Source organism: Rhea pennata, chromosome 3 (assembly GCF_028389875.1).
Source record: "Rhea pennata isolate bPtePen1 chromosome 3, bPtePen1.pri, whole genome shotgun sequence".
Classification (NCBI taxonomy): Eukaryota; Metazoa; Chordata; class Aves; order Rheiformes; family Rheidae; genus Rhea; species Rhea pennata.
In genome coordinates, this window is record NC_084665.1 from 31,555,101 (window position 1) to 31,582,616 (window position 27,516).

The 27,516-nt window shown below is 37.5% G+C and overlaps 3 protein-coding genes across 7 annotated transcripts in view; 2 read left to right on the top strand and 1 right to left on the bottom strand.

Moving 5' to 3' along the window:
• Positions 1–7,802, top strand: part of RHOQ (ras homolog family member Q) — a 23,935-nt gene extending 16,133 nt beyond the window's left edge. Inside the window, exons 3-6 of one of the 3 annotated variants that reach the window (XR_009957874.1) lie at positions 1,021–1,185; positions 2,010–2,105; positions 2,769–3,506; positions 5,748–7,802. Coding sequence is in view for 1 of the 3 variants with exons in the window: in XM_062571927.1 (XP_062427911.1) it covers positions 1,021–1,185; positions 2,010–2,105; positions 2,769–2,924 (417 nt within the window). In the remaining 2 variants the exon portion in view is untranslated. Of the gene's footprint in view, positions 1–1,020; positions 1,186–2,009; positions 2,106–2,768 lie in introns of all 3 variants that reach the window. The other 2 variants (XR_009957875.1, XM_062571927.1) reach the window with 2 other exon arrangements.
• On the bottom strand, positions 3,106–26,964 carry PIGF (phosphatidylinositol glycan anchor biosynthesis class F). The gene is made up of 6 exons (XM_062571926.1): positions 26,940–26,964; positions 26,229–26,479; positions 24,449–24,540; positions 23,632–23,748; positions 15,026–15,134; positions 3,106–3,488 (listed from the first exon to the last, which is right to left on the bottom strand). The coding sequence occupies exons 2-6, from the start codon at positions 26,454–26,456 to the stop codon at positions 3,375–3,377; spliced, it is 660 nt and encodes a 219-aa protein (XP_062427910.1). The 5' UTR covers positions 26,457–26,479; positions 26,940–26,964; the 3' UTR covers positions 3,106–3,374.
• The window catches only part of CRIPT (CXXC repeat containing interactor of PDZ3 domain), a 49,912-nt gene continuing 49,353 nt past the window's right edge, over positions 26,958–27,516 (top strand). For 2 of the 3 annotated variants that reach the window (XM_062571928.1, XM_062571929.1), the window contains exons 1-2: positions 26,958–27,054; positions 27,294–27,359. In XM_062571928.1, coding sequence (XP_062427912.1) covers positions 27,039–27,054; positions 27,294–27,359 — 82 coding nt within the window. In that variant the 5' untranslated portion in view covers positions 26,958–27,038. The remainder of the gene's footprint in view (positions 27,055–27,293; positions 27,360–27,516) is intronic. The other variant, XM_062571930.1, reaches the window with a different exon arrangement.

Genomic DNA, 27,516 nt, shown 5'->3' on the forward strand with positions numbered 1-27,516 from the left:
GCATTGGTTCAATGCCGTAAACTAAAACAAGCCTTGCAGAGAGAAGCTGGGGCTTCTTCTGTCCTGCCCTTAGCCAAAAAACATGGTGAATGCCACTTTCCATTTTTACTTCTGGAGGGCCTGTTCCTATTTTACCACAGGGACAACGCTGCTAGGTACCCCTGTTACTAAGGTATTGCATGCCTTTGCAGTAAGGCTCGTGGCTTTAATGCTATGGCTGTAAATGACAGGAATAATAACCTTTTCACACTGATTCACTTTTATCCTTCTCTCCGCTTTGCAAGAAGGCATTAATGTCTTTTGGGTGGCCTTTTCTTCTGATAAACACTGTCTTGCTCTTAAATTTTTTGCTCTTTAACACACATTTGCTCTTTAATTTCTGTTCCTTCCCAGTGTTAGCTGGGGTTACTCTGCTTACAGAAAGCAGAGTTTACACAAAGGAACTCCCTTCTGATCCCTGCTGTGTCTGACCTGATCATTAGCAAAAAGACAGTATGGTTTTTAAACGACAGAAAGAGGAAGGACTAAGGAAGGACTTAATATCACCTCAAGTCAAGTTCCAGAAGAGAACAGGCCATTGGTAAAGTACATAGAAGAGCCATAATCTAGCCTAGCTTTGTGAAACTGGATCGCTCTATGGCAGGTGCATCTGTTTGTTTCTCTTCAGTCAAACAAATCCCAGCCTTTGCTCTGCAAGTATATTTTAACCATAAACTTTCTTTTTTTTTAAATGAATTTTTTTTTTAAGGATAGTCTTCTGTATATCTTATTACAGAGGTAAGTTTCTACTGGTAGTAACACAGCCAAAGTTGGGTTTTTTTTCATATTTGTATTTACATATAATTACCTTTACATGCAGATTTTGCATTAACAGCCACACCAACATGGAATAGCTGTAAACAAAAAGTTTGCTTTAGCAAACTTCCTGAAATATGAATACAGTTCCTGAATATAACTGTTAAATGAACAAAATAAAAGCAACAGTTTAATATTGCAGATAACAGAATTTTTCTTTCTCAGGAAGACTATGATCGTCTGAGACCTTTATCTTATCCTATGACCGATGTCTTCCTTATCTGCTTCTCAGTGGTAAACCCTGCTTCATTTCAAAATGTGAAGGAAGAGTGGGTACCGGAGTTAAAGGAATATGCACCTAATGTACCTTTTTTATTAGTAGGAACACAGGTATATCTGGCTCTGTTCTAGTTTATTTAAATATATATTTCAGATCACTCTATGGTGCCCTATGTCTGGGCTTGAAGCACAAGCAGCAGGACTTGAGCAGCACCTCCTTTTGGTGGAGGCTTTGGAGGAACTACTGTAATGAAAAAAAACTAGATCTGTGGTTCTCTCTAATAAGCCACCTCCGTTTTGTTAAAAGAAATGCATCGTTACATGAGTATGTGGGAATCTTAAACAGACTATCTAGATTGGCTGCATTTCTCTGTGATTTTATAAAAAGTCATGAGACTACTACATAAAAATGCCTGTTCATATTAATGTGGTACTATTATATGAATATACGTTATTCATGTAATAACATGGGAGGGGTATTAGAATTACTTTGGTCTGCAACTTTTGATCAGATCTAGTATTTGCTGAAGCTAAGGAGCAAGGTAAAAAGTGAGATAATTTCCTCCTGCTTTTTGTGGGCTGTGAACTGGATTTCAATTACAAGGTGACCCACACTGCTATTATGTTTGTGTTAATCTTGCTGCCACTTTTGGATATATATTCTGGTATTCTGAGATAACCACAGCTAATTGAAAAGCTGAATTAGAAAAAAAATGTTTACTCTTTCTGGATTAAAGAGCTAAACAGCCTGAATTTCCCAGACTTTTAGATCAGTAAGGATCCATGTTCTGAACTGCAATATGATTCCATTTTTTATACAAGTAATACTGCATTAAATAAATAATTTTGCTTTAGAAAGAAGGTATCATATAGCCTGCAAACTTCTTTTTAAAATGAATCTAGCTATTCCATGTAACTGCAATCTTTCTTGCTAGATTGATCTTCGTGATGACCCAAAAACTCTTGCAAGACTGAATGATATGAAGGAGAAGCCTATATCTGTGGATCAAGGACAGAAATTAGCAAAAGAGGTAAACTGGATATTCCTAAATGAAACTGAGTAGCAGAGAAACACAAAACCTATTTCCAATTGAATTTTTCCTTCTTTATTGTTTTGCTCATTTCTTTTACCTGTCAACATATGAAATCTTACGATTTAATTATATTGTTGAATAAAACAAACAAACAAGCATGCTTATGTAATAGAACCATTACTAATAGGGAGACGCTAACTTTGTGTGTGTAAACTCAGTAAAAATTACGTAAGCACAAGTTAGAAATAATTAGAATGTTGGAAGCATCTTCAGGAAATTATTTCAGAATGCTGTACAACCTTTTTAACACATTGGGTAGACTCTCTGTATCAGGACACTTAAAAGACTTATTTTTGAAACATAAATTGGTCGTGTAATTCTTTTTTGCTATTTATATTAATTATCAAAAATGTCAGAGGTTTCTACTGCCAATCCAAAGAGCTGCTTTAACATGCTTCCTTCTGAAACCAAAGCAACTTAAATTGCAGATCTGTGTTTTTTGGCCAATTCTTTTTTGTTAGAGGGGAAACCATGCTGAGATGACTTTTCTAGATCACAGCCAAATACTGAAGTATAACTATAGAAACAAACTGCAGAAGATGCAGATAGATCTGAATAGCTGAAATATATTGCGATTGAAATAAATTATTTTCTTGACAGATAGGAGCCTACTGTTATGTGGAGTGTTCAGCTTTAACACAGAAAGGACTGAAGACTGTTTTTGATGAAGCTATTATAGCCATTCTAACTCCAAAGAAACACACGGTGAAGAAGAGAATAGGCTCAAGATGCATAAACTGCTGTTTGATCACGTGAGATACATTTGACAATGGCCAGGCTTACTGTGAAATTCTATCGACTTTAAATACAATGCATTAAGTACACAGCAAACTTGTTACAGGTTTGAAAACTAAAACTATGATTCTGCCTTCTACAACCAGTGAAATCCAGAGGAATAAAATCAAACTCAATGAACTTGTAATAAGAAACCACCACATCTGTTGCAAATATTTTATTCAGACTGGAAGGTATAATCTCTCAGGGTTACAAAGTCTAGAGAAAGCAACAACTGCACCATGTCGAATCAGCATCCATGTGATGCTGTTGAGTGGAGATGCTTGGCCGAAATATTCAAAATGAATTTGGATAGCCTTTTGCTTTGACTATACGTTCATATATACATATATATAAATATATCTCTATAAAACTTTTGCACAGTCTGTATCGAATCTGCACAAAGAAATACCTTGTCTCTCTTTGCTCCAGTTATCTGCTTTTATATGTAAGCTGCTTCCGGTTCCAGTGTATCCACAAAGGTGCAATAATCAGACCAGCCGTATAGCCAAAGGTAGCTCCGAGGGAACAGGAAATGGGCCATACCTGAGGATAGCATACCAGGTAAAAGCAGACAATAAGAAAAACATTTGTGTTTTTTTGTACTTCGTGAGCACAAGTTCTCAGTGTAATCTACATACTGGAAGACAATACGGTCTTACTGTACTTCAAAGCTTGATATGCTTTCCTAAAAATGCCAAAAGTATAAAAATCACATATACATTATCATGAACACTAAACGCTGTTGAATAGTTTTTAAATAACGTGCATTAAAATGTAACTAGGCTTCTGGTTATTGCAGGCTTTAGTTTGATACTCCCAAAACTACTTGAACAACTTAAGTTTATATTCCCTGAAGAGTTCAGCTAGATTTACTGAAAAATCTAACTTCCTGTTCTGCTGCATGCATTTGGAAACTAAAGATCTCTTTGTAAATTCTTCTTCCAACCTTCCATGGCATTCTGAAACTGTTAGAGGTGTGTATAAATGAACTAAATTTCAAATAAGGCCATGTACTGAGATGGAAATAGAAGTTTTTTCATTTTGGTTTTGAAAAGTAGGCAAAGGGATGAATTCCCCTCTGTCTAGCAGTAAAAAGGGAATTTAAAACTTAAACGAACTATCCTGCACCCAGTTCAGCAAACACACAGTAAGCCAATTATGTTGAAGACTCCAAGAAGGATTAATTTCCTAGTATAAGGTCATACTGACTTAATACAGATGACTCACTTTCACAAAGCCTCTAGCACTGAGGCAAAGAAATAATGGGATTTCCACCATCCTACTTTTTAAATTGGTACTGATTTTCAGGGAGGAGGGATCAAAAAGAACTTTTACCAGTCTGTCCTGAGATGTGGCAGACATTACTAGTCAACTAGATATTGTATTTGATGAAGTCTCAGCTCAGTTGGTGATTAAAACTGTTTACTGCAGAATAAACTGCATTCCCATCACCCCTCCTTTGCATATTTTTTTTTCAAGGACAATTTTACAGCTTCTGCTGTTCAGCACATTTTCCTGAAGCAAATATGGACTGTATTCTCCTCACCTTTGTTCCCTCCCACCCTTTTTTCCCCTCTTTTTTTAGTAAGCAGAATGTTTCCACCTTACAGTCCCTAATGGGACTGAGAAATGCACTAGACATTAAAAAAAATATTCCCATCTCAGTTTCCAGCTTCCTTCTCTATTTTCTTTTGACTTGCAGTGCATGAGTATCAAATCATGTTATTCTAAATGTTACTCTTCCTCCTTTCACTCATTTTTCTAGCTCTGATTCTCTCTCCATTATGGCTTGGAGAAGTACATTTTTTCATGTCCTTTGATCATGGGAATTTTAACTAGGAGTAACTTTTTTTGTTGTCCTCCGTTGTTTCATCTTCACATTCCTTAACAGTTGCAGTTTTATATGTTTTTTTGGAGGTCTTAAGGAGTGTAGCAAAGATGACTATAAACAAGGTGCCTTAGGTACTCTTTATTGACCTTGTTTCATTTTTCTATTTCTGGCCATTGCACTTCTGCTATTTGTTTTTGTTGCAGAATATTTTGGCTGTTGCCTTTCAAACCAAAGATTTGTTTGTTTCATTCATTTAACAGTGTCATTGTGGATCTTCTATAAAAAGCCTTGAGATATTTAAGCATGATAAGATACTGTGCATATTTAAAACTCACTTGAGTTTGTGGCCTTGGCTAAACTTAAGCTTCAGGCAGATCTTTTGAACTTTTAAATGATATGTAATCAATTTATTTCTAGTCTTTTGCAGGCCATTACATATGTCTAAAGGACAAAACAACAAAAAAGCCCCTGCAGAGATAGGATGTTTACCTTAGCTATGAAAGCTGCTCACTCAGTAACATTTAGTTGAAACATAAGTCATATTTTCCTATTCAATGGCGAAGTTAAATACCTCTTTAATAACCACAAAACTATAGACAAAAGGTTCATGACTTTTTTTCTTTTGCATCAGGTTCGCTGTCTGTGACCGATCAATAATCCTTCATTAAATTTCACCTACATTAGGTGAATCTGTGGTTGCCTATCTGCTTTTCAGAAGTATAGGTTGATGTTGCTGTTTGAATCTTTTGTGTTCCTTTAGGTAATAAGTCAATATCCCTGATAATCCATAGCCCCTGTATCTTTTGGCATTTTGTGTATAGTGGCCATTATTGATTTGATTAAAAAGATCTCCGATGATTGCTGTATTCTACCTGACTGAATTACAACTTTTTATATTAACAATGCCTCTATCTGCCTTTTGAAGCGTGCAGTTCTTGCTTCTCTTTTTAAAGATCAGTGTTATCTCACAGGAGTTTCTGACTCTGTCACTCAACACATGACCTTCTGACCTCTGAAATCCACCCCTCACCAATGGCAGCTGACAGAGATAAGGCACAAAGGAGAGAAATCATACAGCCTGTCTCACTGACTATAAAAGAGCCAAGAAACACCACTCATCTCTTCTAGTGGCACAGAAAAGAGAGGGTACTAGGCCAGGTACTCAGTATTATTATATTGCTCAAATGGCCCAGAGCAGTTCAAAAGGCAGTTTAAGTGGCCTTCTGAGGCCAGCTGGCCCTCTCTAAGCACAGGAGTTAAAAGTCTGGATTTAAGAGAGTTGCTATCCTTATGCCATTTTTCCTGTAACCTGCAAGGAGGGGGAAAAATCCCCTGAAGGCAGTGGTATTTATTAGCTTTACACCTTTGATTCTTGATTACTGGAATGGCCTTCAGGCTGCATATAGCCAGATGCACCCAAGGGTGCATCTAAAGTAGTAAGTTATCAAAGGGCAGATTAAGTGGCTCTTCAGCACATCAGCTACACTGAAATAAGAGTCCTTGTGTATGCTTTTTACTCTGTAGTAAATGCAGTGCAACTTGTCCATCAATGAAAGGGGGCTGCTTTACTTTGCATTAGCTTCTGGCCTTATTTTCTGAGATCCAGTCTCTCTCTGCTTAACTTTTAAAGTTGATTTTCTTATTGGTCTAGTTTTGCCCTGTTTTTTTGTATTATCTCTTAAATTTGGTTTGGCCTCCCTGACTCAGTACTGCCTCTGACTAAATGATAAAAATCTAAATGGCTACTACCCATCTGCCTACTCAAAAAGATTCCATTCCTCTTGTTTAAAGTATGCAACTCATAATCCATACCTTTCACCCTTTGAGAACTACACAGCTCAGTTTCTCCTGCTTCATGCTCCCTTCTGCCACCAAGGGAACCGACGCTTCTACCCCGTCACTGATGCCATGTTTAAGCTGGGTCAGCAGCAGGGGTAAAAGGTACTAGGCAGCATCCCTAACTGCACTTTTTGGGAGTGGAAGAAGATTGTTTTTGGAAAGAAGAGTGTGTGCAGCAAGGAGGACAGGACAGAACATTCTTCAGAAAACATGTGAACTGCCTTGTCTATTCCAGCACCTGGAAAGCATCACCTAGCACCCTCACGGCCTGATGTGAAAACAGTCAGTTTACATGTCAAATATGTGTGGAAACAGGACAATTCTAACAATACATATATGATTACTAGCAATCCGAACAGTTGCTTGGGAAAAACAAATCTTCACAGCCATGCTTAACAAGCACAAAAATTGCATTTCAAGGGACAGAGCATGGCCAGCAGTTAATGCAAAACAATCTTGACCTCTGCAATTCGCTTCAAGGAAAAATCTTCTTTGCACCTGTTTCCCCACCCCCACCCCCACCCCAGCCTGGCTGCAGTGATATTTAACAGGGATTTTACTAGCCTAGCTGAATAGGCACTACAGAACTGCAAAGTTTCTAATATATACTGGAACTTATTTTAAGAAAAAGGACTCCAAGCAGGAATGCCAGCCTTTAGGACACAAATGAGCTAGGCTGTCAAGTGTCCAGCTGTGAGAATGCTTAGCCTCTTGCATGGACAGCAGAGCATGCTGCAGACTCACAGCACAGTATCTAGCTCTGCAGTACTATGCATCTACAATTCTGACTGCATGATAGGTTTGCCCTCAGTTACAAGTGTGCAACTTAAATCCCATGCAATGGGAATTGTATATACGTAGATAAGGACATAAAGGCCAGATTCTTACAGGCCAAAGCTGACAGCAACACCATAATAAAGTTGTTTAACATAATATAAAGGATGCAGCTGACTGCTGGAAGTTTAATAATATAAATGCAAATATAGCGGGGCAATCTTCTGTACTTGCTTTTTAGTAAATTGGTTCCATTCTCTACATGAGTGCTCTTCTCATACTCCTGAACTGTGATTTTTTTTGTGTGCGTACTCTTTCAAAAGATCCATTTCTGTCAATTAAAAAGCTATGTAAGAACTTTAGTAAGTTTCATTTAAAAACTGAATAAATGAGCACAATTACTTTCCCTCCCAGTTTCTAACATGCCTTAAATTCTTGATTGTTTAATCCGTAGTGTCTTAAAAATTTCACTACATGCCTTTAATCTATTTTGGTTGCGTTCATGTGTTAACTGGAAGTGTCTTATCACACTGTACAGAATGTGTGCATTGACAAGCACATGCTGAGGAGTGGAAAGTGAGAATTACAAATGCCAACCTGAAAAAACTCTAAGCTGTTTTTGTGGGTTTGTGTTCTAAAGTTATAGAAAGCATAACTAGCTTTGATCTCACCATTAAAGGTTTACATGAAGAAAACATACCATTAAATAAACAATGATAACCCCACTGAAGTGGAACAAGCTTCTACCTCTGTTTAAAAGAGCACTGGATACTACCCTGTCTACTCACATAAGACAATTTCCTTTACAGCAAAACTTTCACAGTAGAAAAGCAAATACAAGTCCAACCTGTATTAAGAGCAGCAAGGCAGGGCAAGAATTTGTAGTCCTGTTTCAGCTCCCTCAAATGACTATCCATTCTACCCAACATTCTCCACAGCTGCTTTTTCAGATTACAAATATTTGAGGTATCTAGACTAATATTTACAGTCACATTGGCTAAATTACATACTAGTCAACTCACTTGTGTTAAATCAACACTACATACTATGTTTTAAGCATAAAATAGAAACATGCTTTGATTTCACTTTTACTTAATGATATGAGAACACCTTAGGCATAATATTGTTTCAAAGTCACTTTTCAATCAGTAGTAACAGCTGTTATAGATCAAAACTATACTATGGAAAAAACACACAGGAGTGTTCATGTGTGTGCATACACCACATGAACACAGGAAGATGTTTTAAGAATCTTGTATCAAAATATGCAATCAAACCAGGAACATGACTATTTCTGAAATTCAGTTTTTGTCAAAGAGGAATGGGATGTCTGGAGTACTAGTTCTACAGCATGTAAAACATGCTGATAAAAATTTTAGTCTAATTATACAACCTTGTTCTGCAACTAAATTATCTCTAGCTATGCAAAGAAAGGATGTGTCACAATGCATCTAGTAACACCTAAATGATTCCATTCTGCTTCCATGATGCAGGCACAATAGTGCTTTAAGGTGCCACTTCTCAGATTACCATGAAGCTGCAATCCTAATATTCAGTTTTTAAAAGTACAACATCAACTTGAAATAGTCAATCTGAAGTTACCTGTTTTTGAATGTTCACATGACCATGGTATAAAGCAAACTTTCTCTGTTTCAGATGTCTCACAAGACTACCAGACATACAAATCTGACTCCGTAGCACTTCTTTTGAAGCACAAGTTGATTTGAATGCTAATATTTAGCAAAGCTCAACATTAGTTTGCCCAGGTTCTAACTGTTACTTTGCCTGTGTTCTGGGTAGCCTGACACATCTACGCAGCACTACTAGTGTTAGCAGTGATCGTGTTCCACCACCTAGGTGACAGTACTTGCACAGAGGGTAAAGTTTCCCTTCACTGATTGCAGGATAGTTTTATGAGCTGCACAGCAATTAAGTAGTGTTTTGTAAAGCACCTTTAGAGAGTGAGAGCGTGTGTGTGTTCCTAAAGACTGTCAGCATCTGTAGCAAAGGAAACTATTTCCTGTTTCTTTGCTAGAACTATCTTAACTAATCCTAAACCTTACATTACAATTATGGATCAGAGGGCTCTATGCAACAAGATCTGCATGCACGACTAAGTACTTTGAACAACATCTAGGATAGCCTAATTTAAATGATCACAATTAAATCTCACAAAACTATTTTTAAAATTAAGAATTAGACAGTGACCTCAAGACATTTGTAAATCCTTATTCTAGAACTCTGACAACTGTAATAACCTGAAATGTCCTACAGAGGATGTCTTGAAAAGTAATAATGTAACCTTAATGTAGGGACTAACTTGCTTGCATTCTTATAAAGACAACTATTTTTACATCTTTACCTTTGCCTCAGATAGGTTTGCAGAATTACACCTGTAACAGCAAGAACTGCAGACTGAATAGGTCTACTTACCCTGCTTTGCATAGTTACAAAAATCAAATTATATATAAAAAGTTACTTCTCTTTAAAGCTCAACAGAACGATGAAGAACAATCAATCATCAGGATACCAACCACCTTTCAGCAATATATTTTATATTTCTAACAAAAATGCTTTATATTTCATTTTCATTTTGAAAAATTATTCAGACAATGAATAGAGTATCATTTTATTTCCAAAACAATATTCTGTCCCTACTAAGTTTTATTTAAAGTTGTTGTATACTAAGAAACAGAATGCATTTTACATTATTATTTTTAAATGTAGACAGGCCCACTAGTTTGAATATCCCCTGTATGAAGTATATTTTTCCAAATATAAACATGGAAAATAAAAGATTTTTCTGAGACATCTGTTTTTATCTTGGTTTTGTTGTGTGTGTGTAATGAACCAGTTCGCTTGCTTTCCATGGTTTCCTTGCTTTATGAAAAACTAAGAATGAAGTAGCATTCTGATTATAGCCATTAGCAGACCAGTTGGAACTCCTGATGATGAATTTCGTATCAAGTTCACTCCATATAATTTTGAAGTACTTTAAAGTGACAATAAATTATTGTGAAAGATGTACCAGACAAACTGAAATCTTAACTTTCTGATGTAGACACAAGTAATGGTACTATAAACATCTTAACTCCTATCTCAATCATATCCTCTCCTATATTTCAATCATGACGTAAAGGAAGGACAGCCTTGTCGTTTTTTAGTTCTTCTGTGAGACTGTGGAAGAAGATTTTAGTGTCAGCTAAATACGAACAGCTAAGGACTGGCAAAAAATAAATATAATGCTTGCCTCAACTGCTTTTTTTTTTTCTTTCTCTGTTTCCCACGAAGATCCACAAAATGATATCAGAAGAACTGTCATGTGTAGCAGTATGCTCATTCAGACAAGGGGTGCCTCACTGAGAGCGTGGGCAGTTTTATTCAATACTCTACTGAAATTCCAGCATACTCAGTACTCTCCTTTCCTTCCTTCACCTCATTGCTTAAGCACCTGCTGAACTTCAGATGTTATTGCTAACTTTTGACATTTCAGGGCCACAAAATGAGCCCAAGAGCAGCAGCAGCAACCATCTCTGGTTTACCCTACTGTACAGTGTTTCTCCTTAACTACTGATGACCTGATTCTTGTAAACATTTTTTAGCCTTGTCTACAGTATTACTTAAATAATGAATTGCCTGAAGCTGAAGATAAAAATGCAGTTGTTTTTCCATAACACATTTTGTTATACCATAAACACTAGCTGTAATAACCAACGGAAACATCTGAACCACACTTTCTGTTCTAGAGCAGAACCATTCTTATTGCAGATTTTCTTACCTAGTTATTTTTGTTTGCAGCTAAGATTCACAAATGTGAAGGAGAAATCAATCATCAAACTTGTTCTTACATAAAAAAAAAAATGGTTTCCAGTCCAAAGAAAAACTTCCATTCAAGAACCTTTTTTGGATCTGTGAAGGATAAATCCAGAATTATAATCCTCAAACTCTGTTTTGGGGCTAATATGGGAAACAACTGATGTCAAAGGCTTGACAGCCTAATGCTTTGTTCACACACATGCCTAGAAGTAATTTGGCTTTGACTGGTCTTTGCTTACTTTTATGCCAACCTGGAATATATGATCTGCATGAATTTTCAGACCTTGCTTGGAACTTAATCTCTATGTGTGTCCCTGAGGATATCAGATGGATTAGGCTCCACACAAAATAGTCCCAGCCCATCTCTTAACCAAAAAAAAAAAAAAAAAAAAAAAAAAAAAAAGTCTTCCTCCAACTATGTTGGGTATGTACATGTATATGTAATTTTATATCCAGTTTTATATCCAGCAATTCAGGGCTCAGATCAGTCACTCAAGACACTGATGATCTGCACTAAAGATTTTCTTCCCAAACCAGCAAAATCTGGAACAGCAGCATATTTCTGTAACAGGGCCGTTCTTATTTCCCCTGCCCTAGGCTGAAGTTGAAACAAAGCGCCTCTCCTCTGTCATCGCTATAGTGAAAGAGTCTGCCATGAGTTTCTCTGATGGCCTGACATCAGGTAGGGAAGGGATATTTCCCTTACAGAGGTTTTGTTACTACTGCCCAAGGTTTTGCAAACAGAAACCTCTACTGACTCCCAAGATTTCCGAGACAGCAATGCAGAGCTACTACATCACAACTCAAAGGCCGAGCTGTCAGATCAATACTTAGTGGAGACAGAAAGACAGATGACTCATGTTAATTACTGCATGAAGTTGATATTTCCAGAAAAGCTGATTCACACATATCTCAGCTTGGCTGGATTGGAAAGCAGTGTTTCCTGGGCAACTATTGCAAATGCCTGACCAGGTCACATTGTCATCTTCTGTGCTCTGGTGACCAGTATTTAAGAGATCACACTCACAAAAATACTTATCAATAGGTAATTGTCAACTTCTGAAAGTCATGAATAGGAAGCCTTTTGTTCTCTAACAAGCTGCTTTAAAGAGGTTCGTGTCTGCCTTGAAGATACGTTACCATTTTGCTGCTTCACTGGGGTGCTTTGCTGAGATAATTTAAGTTGAAAAACTGCTTTATATTTTTAAAAGTTTCTTCCATTTTCCCCTCATACAGCTGATCTTAAAAAAAAATCAGCATTTAAAACTGCAGTTTTCAGAAGTTGAAGCGATAGCCTGCAAAACAGGTAAACAAGATTCTCAATGGCTCCTCTTGAGCAGCTCAGATGACAATTAAAGAATTGATCAAGCAGTTCAGATCCAAATTGGAAAGTAAAACTTCTTTCCCTACCTCAATATTTTAAACCCTCTAAGGTTAAATGTGGAGGAAAGAAATGATGAGAACGTAATGGAGAGAACACAAAAGCTCTGGATCTGGTCACAGGAAAGTTCCTTTAACGCAGAAATTGACAGTTGGAAAGCACTCCCCAGCAGACTTTGGTATCAGGAGTATGTCAGAAAGGAAGGTAGAGATGGTGAAGGAACAGGGAAAGCGAGACATACAGTTTTTGTTGCTGTCTGAATTCCCTGGAGAGCATTCATGCCCAGAAACAACCAGTGACAAGATATCTGAGGTTTCTGCAAATGCTTTGCTGGTCAGTTAATCTCTTTTTAGGGGTCTAAATATATAGAGCCCAACTTTAATCAGTCACATTTGGCTTGCATTGACTTTGAACTATTTTCAAGCAGAAAAAACTGCCAGGCCATTACCAAACTTGTGACTTCTACTTGTGAGGGAGGTAACAAATAAGTGACACCAAAAGTGAACTGTACTTACAGCATCCGTCCTAATCTATTAATACCAGAGCTTACTGATTTTCATATTTTGCTTATACCTTTGGTGCATAAAAGGTATTGTACAGTAAAGTTTTTATACACGGCTTATTAGCAAAGTCTGAGATCTTGTGCATGTGTGCACACAGGCACGTACCTGTGTAAAAGAAGGAGAATGCACACGTGTGGGTGGGATTCATTTGTCTAGGCGCAGGTGCTCAGTGCCATTTGAGATATTCAGCTATTGTGCCTGGCCCTAGCTACTGTTCTGAAAGGCCCGGGTCTCCCTTAGGGCCTGTCCCATATCCAGCAGTCCCACGTGATTTTCTTCGTTGCTTCAAACCGCACTCAATATTACATTTAGGTTACTGAGTAATGCATGTATATAGACTTAAAATTCTGTCCAATGTTTTCTGCAATTATTTACATACCCAACTTTTCAACCCAGAAAACCAAATTCTGTACTAAGAAAAGCTGTTAGCGTAACCCATTTGCAATGAGTTACATCACGCAAAGAGAGCGAGCGCATTTTTGGACTTCTGACATGTGAATTACTACATACAAAGCAGGAAAATGGACAACATGCCCTTGTATGTCTATGTAAATGGAAGTTTTTAATCACCATTTACACAGAGTGATTCCAAGCACAAATGACAGTGAGTGAAGGCATGTAACAAACCATGATTGAGGTGGGAATAAACCGTTACTTCACAGAAGTGACATGGCCATTTTAATATCCTAGCTGAAAAAGTGCTTGTCTCTCATTAAGGCAAGAAAGTAAGACTTTCAGGACATGAAGCTGCATTTAATTAACTCTCTTGATTTTTAAATGACGTTCAGGAATCTCCATCAACAACGGACTAGTGCCATCAGCTCCCTTCCTCAGAAGAACACGCAAGAGAAACATCTTGCAAAACTGAGAACAAGTGTTTTTAGGGAAGGAAACCTGATTTTATACTCAATATATTAACTTACTCTTTTACTATTATTTTTTGAAACAGAATTTTTAGTAACTACCTCATTATACTGATGTAATCTCATTATACTGATGTAAAGAAAAGTTAGTCGCATACAAGTAAGCTCACAGTTGCTTATGGAAGACAAATTTCCAGTGCAACTGTGAGCCATAATGTCTTTGCAAGACCCGAAACAACAAACGTTGCCTGTTATGCTGATTTCTGAAAGACACTAGTGAAATGATCTGCTTCAGAACAGGCATGGTAGATGCTACCCAGTTGAGAGTGGATGAGTTTGGTAATGTGAGGAAAGAAAACACTCACTGAGGACATTTAGGGAAAAAATGCTACTAATGTCATCATTTTATATTACAGACTTTGGTTATATTTTTATTGGCATGGAAAAATGATCCCACTAAATAAGAGTATAGCATGAACATTCAAACTTATGAAAATGGAATCTGCAATGCCAGCTTTACATTTTTTACTGTGCAACCATGAAGCTAATCCTTGTCAGCACTTCTGAAATCACAAGAGCAGTGTCTTAGCCACACCATTTCCACAAATCAATCTGAATCCATTTAAAATGCATTCCTGCTTAGTGCTTTCATGGAAGATAAAGGGGAACTAAAACACTAGGAAACCATCTTTTCTTCCCTACCTACAAGCAAAAAAAGATGCAAGATTGACGGTAGATACTCGGAGCTATCTTCACGATTTCACATTTCTCCTTCTACTTGAATAGCTTCTTCATATCAAAATATTTGAATGATAACTCTACTTCATGATAAAAGTTACAAGCAACATGAAAATATATGCTTACAATGATATTTTAAATATGGTTTGGTACAATCCTGTGGAATCAGTTTATCAGTAAGTCCAAAATACTTCAGTTTCAGAGTAATTTTTGTATAACTTGCATATCCAGAAGATAAATGTGTGTGTATTTATAATAAGCACGTAGATACTAACCTGCCAAGGCCGATCCCAGTCAAGAGGAATAGGAAACGCTCCAAACCAAGCTCCCAGTATACTGCATATTACAGTAATCTGTAGACTGTTATCCCAGATGGACATAGCTCTGTAAGAATAGTATATTACAGTATTACAACAGCAGCAAAAGTCACCATATGAAAATGCGTGATCTACTATTTCTACCAAGATTTTTGAGACTACAAACAGATATAAAAATCAGCATATTTAATAAGTAAGATGTGGGTTTCTCCTAACAGATACAAAAGGGACAAATAGCTCTCACTTCTCATTTCAAAACACCAACAATTCCTATGTACATATTTTCCTCACTGTTTTCAAAACAGGTTTTGAGAATGAGTCACTTTCCACTTGTGTCATCTTAAAACCATAAACACAGAGAAACAGCATACCATCTCTGCAGCACTCTCAGTCCCTGACAAATAAGGTGCTAGATATGAAATCCAGGTCTTCAGCAGGCAAACCTAGCTTAAAAGATCACACACAGCTGAACTGTCCTTACTTTTGCTGATCCTAATTGACAACCAACCTGCTCTAGCCTCAGTTTCTTAATTCTACACTCCTACCTCACCTGAGGTTATTGCCTTGTCCCATTCTAACAACTCATCTGACCACTCTGTAATATGTTCTGTGAAATGATCTATATCAAAACCCACCACTGCCCTAGTACGAAGGGTGATACATTTTGTGAATAATTAATCTTTTCTTCAAAAGGGCAAAAACCCCATCTTTTTGGAATGATGCCACTCATTGAACAGGTGACAGCTGTTTTGTCCCCTTTACTCTATCATTCAAAAGAAGTTCCATACTGTACGGAATCAAGCTTAGGCATGATATAGAAAGTATGCTAAGATAACCCCCAGTGGCTGTTAGAAAAACATACCACTGCTAGAGAAGCCTTGAAGGCATTACAAAGTTCCCAAGTATGGACCAGATGATGCAAGAGCTTCTTGCTGCCAGCAGTTCCAAGCAACATCTGTATTAGGAATTAATGGTTTGATATACAAATTAAAAAGATGACTATACAGGGCAGAACAATTTCCAGAAGAGATAGTGTAACAATGTTTTGGAGCAACCAATGCCCCACTGCTAAGGCAGACGCAGAAGATGCTTTGGCTCTCTTCAGTCTAGAAAAATTGGTAGTATTTAAAACCTTCCTTGCAATTTTAAAGATCACTTTACATATAACACAGGCCTTAAATATTTTTGTTAGTCATGGCTGACAACAGGGTGAAGACTCAACATGTTTTCCCAATTTATACCTACTCTACATTCAAGGGTTAGATGATCCTTATCCTCCACTTCTGCAGCATAGCAAGCTGATAGACTGAAAACGGAGAGCTTACTTTATCTAGCAGGAGTAACAGAACTAATAGGATACTTTATACTGGATTTAACACAAAACTAATCAAATTCTCATATGGGATTTGCATACTCACAAATAGTATATAAGCACAGAAAAATTATATATATATATATATATATATATATATATATTTTTTTTTTTTTTCTTTGAAGCAAAAGTCTGGGATTTTTTGAGGTTGCCCGCATGCCAATTTTAAGAGCTGGGAAGGTTAGGCAGACTTCAGGTGCTCTCTCTAGGATACACTGATACACAGGACATTCTGTTCAGCCTAGGGGACTAAGGCACAGCAGTCACAGATGATGTGCCTGCCCTAACAAACAGAACTCCACAGGCAGCATGAAAAAGCAGGTGGAAGCATCTGCAAATTCCAGCAATGCACCACAGTGCAAGGATGCTGCCCAAAAATGCAAAACCATTCCATGGAGAGCACAGCATCTGGGGTCAGATTCCAAGACAGAAGGATTATGAAGGCTGAATTTCAGAAAATATTCATAAGGTAGAAGATGAAGGAATCAAAAGCAAAGTATATTGTAATGGCATCTGTATTTCTGAATTGCATTCAAGATTTATTCAGAAGAGAGGAGGTGATTGCAGCACAAATCCAAGGGGGAGAACAATGCAGAAAAAGGTTTTGCCCAGCTTTCACTGAATATCTTTAGAGAATCATTAAAGAATCTTTACTGCTTTAACTTTTTTTTTTTTTTTTTTTTTAAAGTATTGTAGTTTTTATCTAAAGCTTAACTTTCTGAAGGAATCATAACAGGAATTTAGAATGATCACAACTGACCAACTTTAACAAATAAAAAAGTATACATGTATTCAGAACAATGCTTTGAAAATTCCTTATCAAAGTGGCATACACTCTACAAAGCTGGCATCAGACTTGTTTACAGTGCATTTGATTAGAATTCTTTTGGTTTACTTTCTACTAGCTGGATCCCTCCCACCTCAGGATAGCAGACTGCTTTTCTGCCCTGTTGAGAAAAGAAGCATATAGAAAAAACACACCAAAAACAAGTAGAAGTAAAAAGTGGTCTTCTCTCGGCCCAAAGACAAAGGAGTTGGTATTATTTTTTTCATGGACCTCTCATATGTGATCCGTGAATAATTCCATTTTTGCAAGTTGTTCAAGATCATTGTGGTTAACAACAGAAGTCTGGATACTTTACAGAATACTGCTGCCACAGCAGATGACAATTGAGATATTCAGGGGTGAAAGATTTTCTTGCTCAAGGCATCCTTGAGAGCTTTGATCTCCTATTAGTGCTTCTAGCCAGTTCATACATGGCAGTACAGTTTTCCACATAGAAATACTTCATAATAAGATACACAAATCATCTATCAACACATAAACATTAACAAACTATGATATGGCCTTAGAATCTCAGCACTGGAGTGTGAGATATCTTCCTTACGTTATTGATACAAGGATACATGAACTATACGCAAAATGTAAATTGCATATTTTAGCTATAATCAGTCTTTCTATACCATGCATTCATGAGACTTTTTTTCCCTTGAAATGTTTACTGCAAAAACTATTTAAATCCAGAAATACTCCTATTAAGCTTAGATACCGTTTGGCTGAGCAAGTTGAAATATCACAAAGACACTGTAGGCATAGAAACAAAAAACAAACATGAGAGGATAGTATAGGATTGTGTAAAAAAGTATAAGCATGGCTGCGAAGTACTCTAGGGTATAGATACGTTGCCATTAATCTGATGACTATGACAATTTGAAATTTAAAATGAAAGTTCACTATGTGAATATTCCAAAACAAATTTCCATCAGCTGAAAAGAAATATTGCAAAGTAAATGCAGTCTGCATATTGCAGGTCTTTAGGAACTTTACCTTTCACAGAACGCTCAAAATTGCCACCCAGTTCAAGTTTCAAGTTCAGCTCCACTGGTTGAAGGATGAGTTTACTGCACACTGAAAAATTTCTTTTGCCTGGCCAACAATGGCACAGATTGGATTCTCACAGGTATTAATGACTACAGTTCTCAGTTCGTAGCCTTCTATCACTAGTGATTTCAGAAGTTTTGAACAAGTGGGTTTCTGTTTAGTAGTGCCTGAAGCACTTGTTCTGCATCATTGGTCCACCAAGTGATTCTTTTGCTTTTCTCATGCCACGAACACTGGAGTGCTTTGTACGAATTAAGAAACAAGAAGGAACAGCAAGTGTTCAGGATACAGTAAAGCACCATTCCAAGAGACAGGAGGGCTGGGTTCGAGCTCCTGCTCCAAATCAGGAAGGTAAGAGATCTGGATGCAGGTTTGATGATGAACAAATCTAGCTTTAGCCAACAGAAGGGAAAAAGGTGGGCATTTTTAAGACTAGAATACTAGACAGATAAAGATTCAACCTAAACAGAATATGTGAGGTTTGGACTTTAGGAAAGCTTTAACCGTAAACGTTATTTAAAGAGTTCAAAATTTCCGACTTTACTGAAGAGTGCGTATAACCCACTGCTGCGTATTGACATTGACTGCTCATAAGGCAGAAATTTTTATTGTTTACATGAAGATAAAGGTCATACAGATTATAATCTGCAGCGCAATGTTGACATTTTGTAGTGGAAAGAGGAACTTTTTCCTACATTAACCTCATCCTTTTATTATATTAGATTTCAATGCACGATCCTACTGACTTCGAATTTTTAAGAGAAGTCTTGACTTAACTAAAAAAATATTTAGGAGTCTCAACATTGAAAATTATTATTAGAAATTATTTTCAGAAGCTGAATAATTGAGCAGAGAGCTGTTAGCCAGCAAGGGAAAGAACCTATTCACCACAGCCTTAAAGTAATGCAAAAGCCAAGAAAATATACTGAGGGCTGAGTGAGGTACACTAACTCCTCAACAAGACATCTTATCTGGTAAGTCTACACACATACTGCTGAACCATATGGAGATATAAGATTGGGTCCAAAAGCAAAATGACAGATTTAGCAAGGCACAGTGCCCAAGCAAAGAAGGGAAGTCATAGGTAGTTTGGCAACAATTTGAGCTGCTAATTTACCCAGTCTGCAGCACCAACACTGGCTACTCAAAGCCTTATTTGTCCACTAACACTACCTCAGCTTTCTATGCAAATGATTCATAGAAAGGTAACAATGTTCTGTTTATTCTCTTTTTTGCATAGAATGTAATCTATCAGGATATTTGCAGGTATTCATTAACCTATTACAAAAATCCCTCAGTTTCATGCTAATAGCAGCAGCAACATTTATTTTTATATATATATATATATATATAAATAAACTAACATTTTTATACATATAAATATGTGTATAAAATATATATTTTATATATGAATGTTTTCTAAAGCTATTCTGGAGACAAAACTAGCAATGTTTAAGATGATTAATGAGCACAAGTAAAACAGGCCTTTTATAGCCTAAAATAATTATCTGAATCTGTTAAATAAAACTATACCTTAAGTGCTTTTTTTTAAAATAATGCTCACATTAAGAGGTTAGTTAACATATGGAATTTACTAAGACAGCTCTTAGATAGACAAGATCCAAAATTTCATGGAGCTACTGGAGAGAGTCCAGCGTAGGGCTACAAAGATGATAAGGGGGACTGCAGCATCTCCCTGGAGCATCTCCCCTATGAGAAATGGCTGCGAGAGCTGGGCCTCTTTAGCCTGGAGAACAGAAGACTGAGGGGGGGTCTTATCAATGTGTACAAATACCTGAAGGGAGGGTGTCAAGGGGATGGCGACAGATTCTTTTCAGTGGTGCCCAGCGACAGGACAAGAGGCAACAGGCACAAACTAAAACACAGGAAGTTCCACTTGAATATGAGGAGTAACTTCTTCCCTGTGAGAGTGACAGAGCACTGGAGCAGGTTGCCCAGAGAGGCTGTGGAGTCTCCTTCTCTGGAGATCTTCAAGGCCTGCCTGGATGCAACCCTGTCTACCATGCTCTAGGTGACCCTGCTTGAGCAGGGAGGTTGGACTAGATGATCTCCAGAGGTCCCTTCCAACCTCAACCATTCTGTGATTCTGTGAAAATTATGCACTATGGCAGGACGAAAATACAAAGCTGCGCACCATTTCAATGATGTCTGTCTTTGCAAAGGACATTTCCAAGTCTATAAAAGTATGTAGCGAGTAATGAAATAGGAGAAATGAAAACTGGATGGAGCCCTGAAGTTATGGTGCTATACTATTTTCTGACAAGCTCCAAATACAATCTATTTGATACTCAGTTCTGACAGCTTGTTGGTGACATCTTGTAATTGCTATCATATCAGAAATTTCAACACAATTATTCAGACTACTGTCTTGAAATAAACTGTTCCCCAAAGAAGCAATAAAAGTCAGCAATTGCAAGTTCATATCTAAAGGCTTTTATACAGAATGCTATTTTAGCCAACAATTACTGAAAAGCCATTCAAAGAACAGTCTCCTGCTTCCATTAACACCAACAACCATTTTTAAAGCTTTTATTTCCCATTCTCTGCTTGCAGCAGCACATGGTAGTATGGGATCAGTGTCATGACATTGGTCACAACACTAGATGTCAGAATACACTGAATCCAGAGACAGCTGGCATAGACCTACATATTCCCAAATGCAGAATTAGTAGGAGAGCAGGGAGGTGAGGGCTTACTTAAAATTGGACTGAAGTTTTTATGACAGACAAGAGGAGCTTACTTTTCTCACACATTCCACAATGTACATAGACTATAAAACTAAAGTAAGAACTAATTGTTTGAATTCCTTAAAACAAAAGTACTTTAAAAAAATCTATTTGGTCCATCAAATCAACATTTCAAATCCAAAAGTGCACTCAGTTTGAAAACATCAAGTATGTGAATTTTGTCTGACCTACAATTGTGTTTCATGCATTTGTTTCATGTATTTCAAAATAAACAAACAAAACCTCAACATCACCAAACTTTTGTAACGCAGATAAAAAAAATAAAAAAAAACCCTGCAGCGTCACAGATTACATATTATCATGACACTAATCCTCCTTTTAGAGCCAGAGAGCCTTAAAGATTGATCTTGTAAAAACATTCCAGAAGTGATTTTACCAGCAGTGACTGCTTTCAAAAGCTACAAGTGAAAACTGGGGCAGCTAAGCACCTGTAAAGAAGCGTAAGCACTCTGCAGGATCATCCAGAAAATACTTATGCAAAGCTGTCTCAGCAGTACCTTCGCTATTATTATGCAATGGATTACACAGAAGTTACTTGAATTCAACTTTGAATAGTCTTGTGAGAAGATACTATGCATGTCAATATTTTCATCCTAGACAACCTTAAAAATAGAATTTTTTCAAAACTATACAAAGCAATAGCTGGATAATATTAACATCTTTTACTTTTTTATACCTGATACATTAAAATATACTGTTCTCTTTCTAGATTTCTTTCTCTGTACGGACAAAAATACACCTTGACCTTAAGATGACTGCACAGGCAAATAAGAATATGAAAAATAAACTCCGATGGTAACTTGAGTCTAAACTTGTTCTGAGATTAAAAAAAAAAAAAAATCCTCATTTGTTCTAAGCTATACTCTCAGCCAGACTTTCCAACTTGCTGTCCCAGTGAAACTCAATTCACTAAACTCTTCTTTCAAGGCAAACAGGCTCATTGAACTCACCTAACTGTGCATTCCCTCCATTAACCAGTCTGACCTCATGCTACATGGTTAAATGAGGGGACACAGCCTGCAAATAAATCATGCCTACACTCAGCTCATGTCTAACTACACCTCGTTCATACAGTCAAATGAAAAACTACACAACTATTTTTTAAAAGAGCTGTTTACTATGACGCATAAAAAAAATCCTACCCTATTTATTTCTCGTCTACTTTCATGAAGAGGCTAGCCTAGGTAAATTATATTAAATGAGCATTTCAATCAGATAACATTGCATGGCTCATTAGAAAGTAAGAAGTATGTGCAAATTGTCATAGTAAAAATATCAGAACACGACAACCCTTGTTTCCTATGCAATAATTATGCTGAAGTAATACTAAGATCTAGACTAGGAAAGAAATAAATTGACATGTATTCAAAAATCCAGCCTGGCACAAAGAGAGACTGCTGTCAAACATCTGTTACTTCTATTATTTCCCGATGCAAGATTCCAGACACGATTAAGTGAATTAACAGTAATTTGTTCTGGCTAAAAGATTCCATCTTATTATTAAATTCTTACAAGGCGTCATTTCTATTACACTATTCACCCCTTAAAATAAAAAACTAGCATAACTGACTTGAGTGAGGATTCAAGATATTTTTCAGTAAGCTGAAAACTGATTTACTACAAAAGCCAACACATTAAATTATTGCAAAAAGTCTACTTTTGGCCTTGTCTCCACAAGTTTAAATCAAAAGTAACTCCTTAGGTCAGCAGGGTTATACAACTTTTTACTTTTGTTTAAGATTAGACTTCACTCTTAGGACACATCACAAGGGGGTTAATACTAACATCATATTATTAGAACCTCAAGTATATGCGGGGCTTTCTTTTTTTTACTGTTTCAGAGTCTAAGTCTTCCCACAATTCTGTTATTTGAAGAGTGAAAAAAGGTAGCAGAGATTAGAAAATACTTCTGAAAAATAAATTATGCTTGACAGGTGCCAATATTATGGCTTTCAACAAGTAAAAAAAGGCTCATTTTACTTTAAACATACTCTTAAAAAAGTTAATGCTAGAAAACTCACACCAAAAACAGCTCTCTGAAATTTGAAAAAGAGTGTGGATAAGGATTACATGCTTAAGACCACAGTAAATTACGTATTTTTACAATTATATTCAAGTTAAAGATATCATTAGAATAATGTTTGTTTTGTCTTGCTACTTCTACTTTAAAAGCTATGTTTATGAGGGTACTAAGTTTATCCACAGAGCTCTTCTTTATTTGACTATCATAGTACTAGAATTCACAACGGTTTGTCACCAGTTAAATGCTCATTTGAAACTCTGCTTCTTCCAAATGCATCTACAGTAAGATTTAAACTCTGTACACCAGAAATAAAGTTTTCTAAATCAGTAACATCTTCAAAATAGAAAATAGTTCTCTTTGCCAGAGAAACTTTCACAAGCCCTTAATTATGAATGTGAAAATAACCTATAATTCATGATGTTTTGTTTGCTTTACAAGAAACTCCATGATATACTGTTTATGGCAACTCTATCCATTTTTCCATGGGTAAAAACAGGGAAATTTTGAAACAGAACTTACCCATTTTTACTAAATACTCGTATCCATGCTTGAATGTTTGGTCCCAGCATACACAAGCATTGTAAAGTTGTAAAGGTAGACAGGAGAACTGCAAACAAAAATGTCTCAGTCACTGACCTACAAAGAAGGAATGCAACAAAATTAACTGAGGTAGAATTACTAATTTTCTAAGAGTTCCAAGAAAAAGGAAAAAACTATCAACTTGAAAGCATTCTTTCTTAAGTTTATGTAAGAAAAAAAGTTTTTCTTCTTACTCTGTAGAAGAGAAAAGAAAGATGGAAAGAATTCTAACATCCATTCGTTATCTCAAAATTTGAAATGTAGCAGCTTATTTTATATATCTGATACCTGTATCATTTTAACACACACAGCAATACCTTACATAAAAGGTTATTTTCTAGTTTACGTACACCCAGGTATTTACTTTATTTTTCTATTTATCTTTCTAGTTTGACTTAGTGGAAGCAACCATGAAATCAAGCCACATGACGACACCGCTATTCAGTAATTCATCATCTCTCTCAAAAATCAGTTAGGAGAGATGTGAAGCAGTCTTTCTTTAGAAAAATGACTAAATGAAAATTGGAAAATGTTTGTAACCATATATATAACATACAAGCGTAAAGTATGTCTATATTTGTATGTCTCCAAATATACAGAAACTGTAAGTGCCAGCTTCTACGAAAAATAGCTATTCTTCTTCCTCTAGCCAGGAGGTTATCCTCTAACTCCCAATGTACCACACAAGAACTTAAACCAATATCTGCAAGAACTGCCCCTTAAAGTGGTTAGAGAAAGAAAGGTTCTTCCAACTTACTCTATGAGAGGTGCTCCATAAAGAACAACAATCACATGAAATAGTACGCAAGACATGAAAAAGTATATACAGCATTTTAGAAATCTGGATATCTAAAAAAGAGCAATGAAATATCAGAATAATGTTTCAAAAGAAAAGAGAACAATGAGCAATGTATATAGTCAATATCTTATCAGTAGCACCTCACTGTACCTGCTTCCTTTGATATTTGATTTCAACTGCAGCACAGTATGATTACACTCTGGTATATTTCTTGACAGTTTTCCCCATGTTTAGTATTTTAAATCATTAATTAAAAACATGATCATGCTTCAATCTAAAAATCTTTTCATAGATCATACTATTAAAAACCAAACATGCAAAAAATGACTGGAAATAACAAGATAAGCAAAAAAAAATATTGCCTACTTTTATGTTTGTTTTACAATTCAGCATTATATCCATTTGTTAAAAAATATCCTTCACAGAATGCGCAAAATTATTTTAAAAGAATCTATATAATATATATATATATGATATTCAGAATCAAATGTAATACTTAAAACTACATGAAATAAAATACACTGCATTTTGAAACTGCCACCTTCAAGTCTAAACCCTTTTGAGAAATGTCCATGACTTTCTAAAGCTACAAAATATGTATAATTTTCCATGAATTTAAACAACAGTTTCTGGGTATCCACTATATCATATAAAAAAAAATCCCCCAGTTTCACCTGAATACTTTTTTTTTTTTTTTTTTTTGGGGGGGGGGGTAGGGAACGAGGGAGGGTGAAGGAGGAAAAGTGGGAAATATTCCAATACTACTTAGGATGAAATCTCACCTAAAACCTGAAGCCTGCTTTGTTTTTTTTTTTTTTTTTGGTTTTTTAAATACATATGGTTAAAATTCTTGTTTTCTGTAATTATTTTGTATATTTCATGCCCCCCTCAGCCAGCAAAATTAGACAGAAGCTTTATAGGCAAAGTTACTGCTTTCAAGGATACTTGACTTGCATAACTTTTTAAGAATCATCATTTAAGAACATTAAATTTTGTCTGACTCCACAAGCTGGGAGTGCAAGACTACCCAGCTGACTGACTTCTGAATGCATTTGTATTCCACTACTCCTGGAAGGGTTGAGTGCTGCTCCAAATTTGCACTGTTCAGAAGTTTTTTGGGAGATTCACATCTTCAATGCTTCTGTTACAAATAGGAACTACAAAACTTTGTCACAGGTTTAAATTCTTCTGCGTGCAGACTTAGTTGTTCACAGAAATGTAACCATTTCAATGCTTTTCCACTTCATCTTTTAAAATTTACTAGCTTGGCTTAAATTTTAGCGAGCCCTTTGTTTTCTCTTTTACCACCCATAGTTTAAGAAATGTTTAGTTATTAGTAATTTCTAATTACTCAGAAGAAAAATATCTCTTCATAACACTGGGATTCAGCCTAGATCATGAAATGATTCCTGCATCCATTCAGATTTGCTTTGATTTTTGCCAGTATGCAAGCTGCTAGAGGATCAAGGGCTGAGACTACAAGCCACAACATATTAGAAAGGTAAAGGAAAGGCAAGGAATCACTCAACTGTACAGACTATTTGCACGTAGAAAATACTTAACACTGAAAATATTGATAAACATACTTCTTCACACATTTATAGAAAACAAGATTTCACCACCTAAAACTGTAACTTGTTTTCTCTTTTGCGTTTCATTATTAAAAAAAAAAAGAAGAAAAAAAACTCAGCTTCCCCTCAGTGCTGCCTGGTAGTAATTTAAGAATAAAAAGTCTTACCTTGTGAGCAAACGAACTTCTCTTAGGAGACTGATGTGGTTTGAGGATTAAATACAAGACTATATTAAGGGCACTAACGGAAGCAGAACAAATACACAGCCAGGTGAGGTGTGTTCCCAAAACCGAGAAGCTGTCCAAGAAAAAAGCTGGAACAGTTGTTGTTAAAATAACTGAGAAAACACAGAGTAGGTTTGCAGCCAAGAGCCTCTTTATTTCTGCTTCTCTCATGGTGCTCTCTGTGAGCCCGCCACCTGCAAGAAAGCAAGCCCCACTTACTCACCGGGACGCGGCACAACCCACTCGCGTTTCCCCTAGCTGAAATACACCAGCGGAAACTCTGAACTTAGCTTGGGGGCGATATTTTGTGGCAAGAGCTCAAATCGTTTTTTTTTAAGCGACAGAACCCAGCAGACCGCCCCCAGGCCCCGCGCCAGCGCTGCCCCTCGCCACGCTGCCCAGGCCCAAAGGCCGCGGCGCTCGAGGCCCCTCAGAGCGGCGCGTCCCGCTCTCGCGCGCAGGAGGACACGGCGCCGCGCCGGGCCAGGGCCCCCAGCGGCCCCGCTGCCGGCTCAGCGGCCGCCGCCGCCTCGCCACGGAGCCTCCGCCACCCCGCCACGGGCGGCCGCAGCGCCCCAGCAGCCGGGAGCAGGGCGGAGGCGGCCGGCTCGGCTCGGCTCGGCTCGGCTCGGCTCGGCTCGGCTCGGCTCTTACCGGCGCGTCGCCCCGCCGCGGCGCAACGGAAGCCCGGAGGGACGCGTCACTTCCGGGGGCGTGGCCGGAAGCGGCTGTTTGTTGTGGTGGAGGCCCGCCATGGTGTGCGAGAAGTGTGAGCGGGGCCGGGGCCGGGGCCGGGGCCGGGGCCGGGGCCGGGGCCGGGGCCGGGGCCGGGATCGGGATCGGGATCGGGATCGGGATCCGGATCCGGATCCTGCCCGCGGGGTCGAGCAGCAGCCGCGGGTCGCCTGTGCCGGGTGCGGGGCTCGGGGCGGGCGGGCAGCGCTTGCTGCCGGGGTTAAGGCGAGTCCACTTTAGCTTTCTGCTTTGTGCCTGTGTTTCCTCGTGTAGGCGAGAAAAAGCTCGGTACGGTGATCACGCCTGATACGTGGAAGGATGGCGCAAGAAACACGACAGGTACTTTTGATTGTGGGGAGGCTTCAGCACTTCTCATTCAGATATTTTAAAGCCACTTGTGCAATTGTTGTTCAGTCCTATGCCAAGACTAATAACCACTCCGTTTTGTTTGTTTGTTTGTTTGTTTTGACTGCTGTACTTTCACAGTATCCCTAGT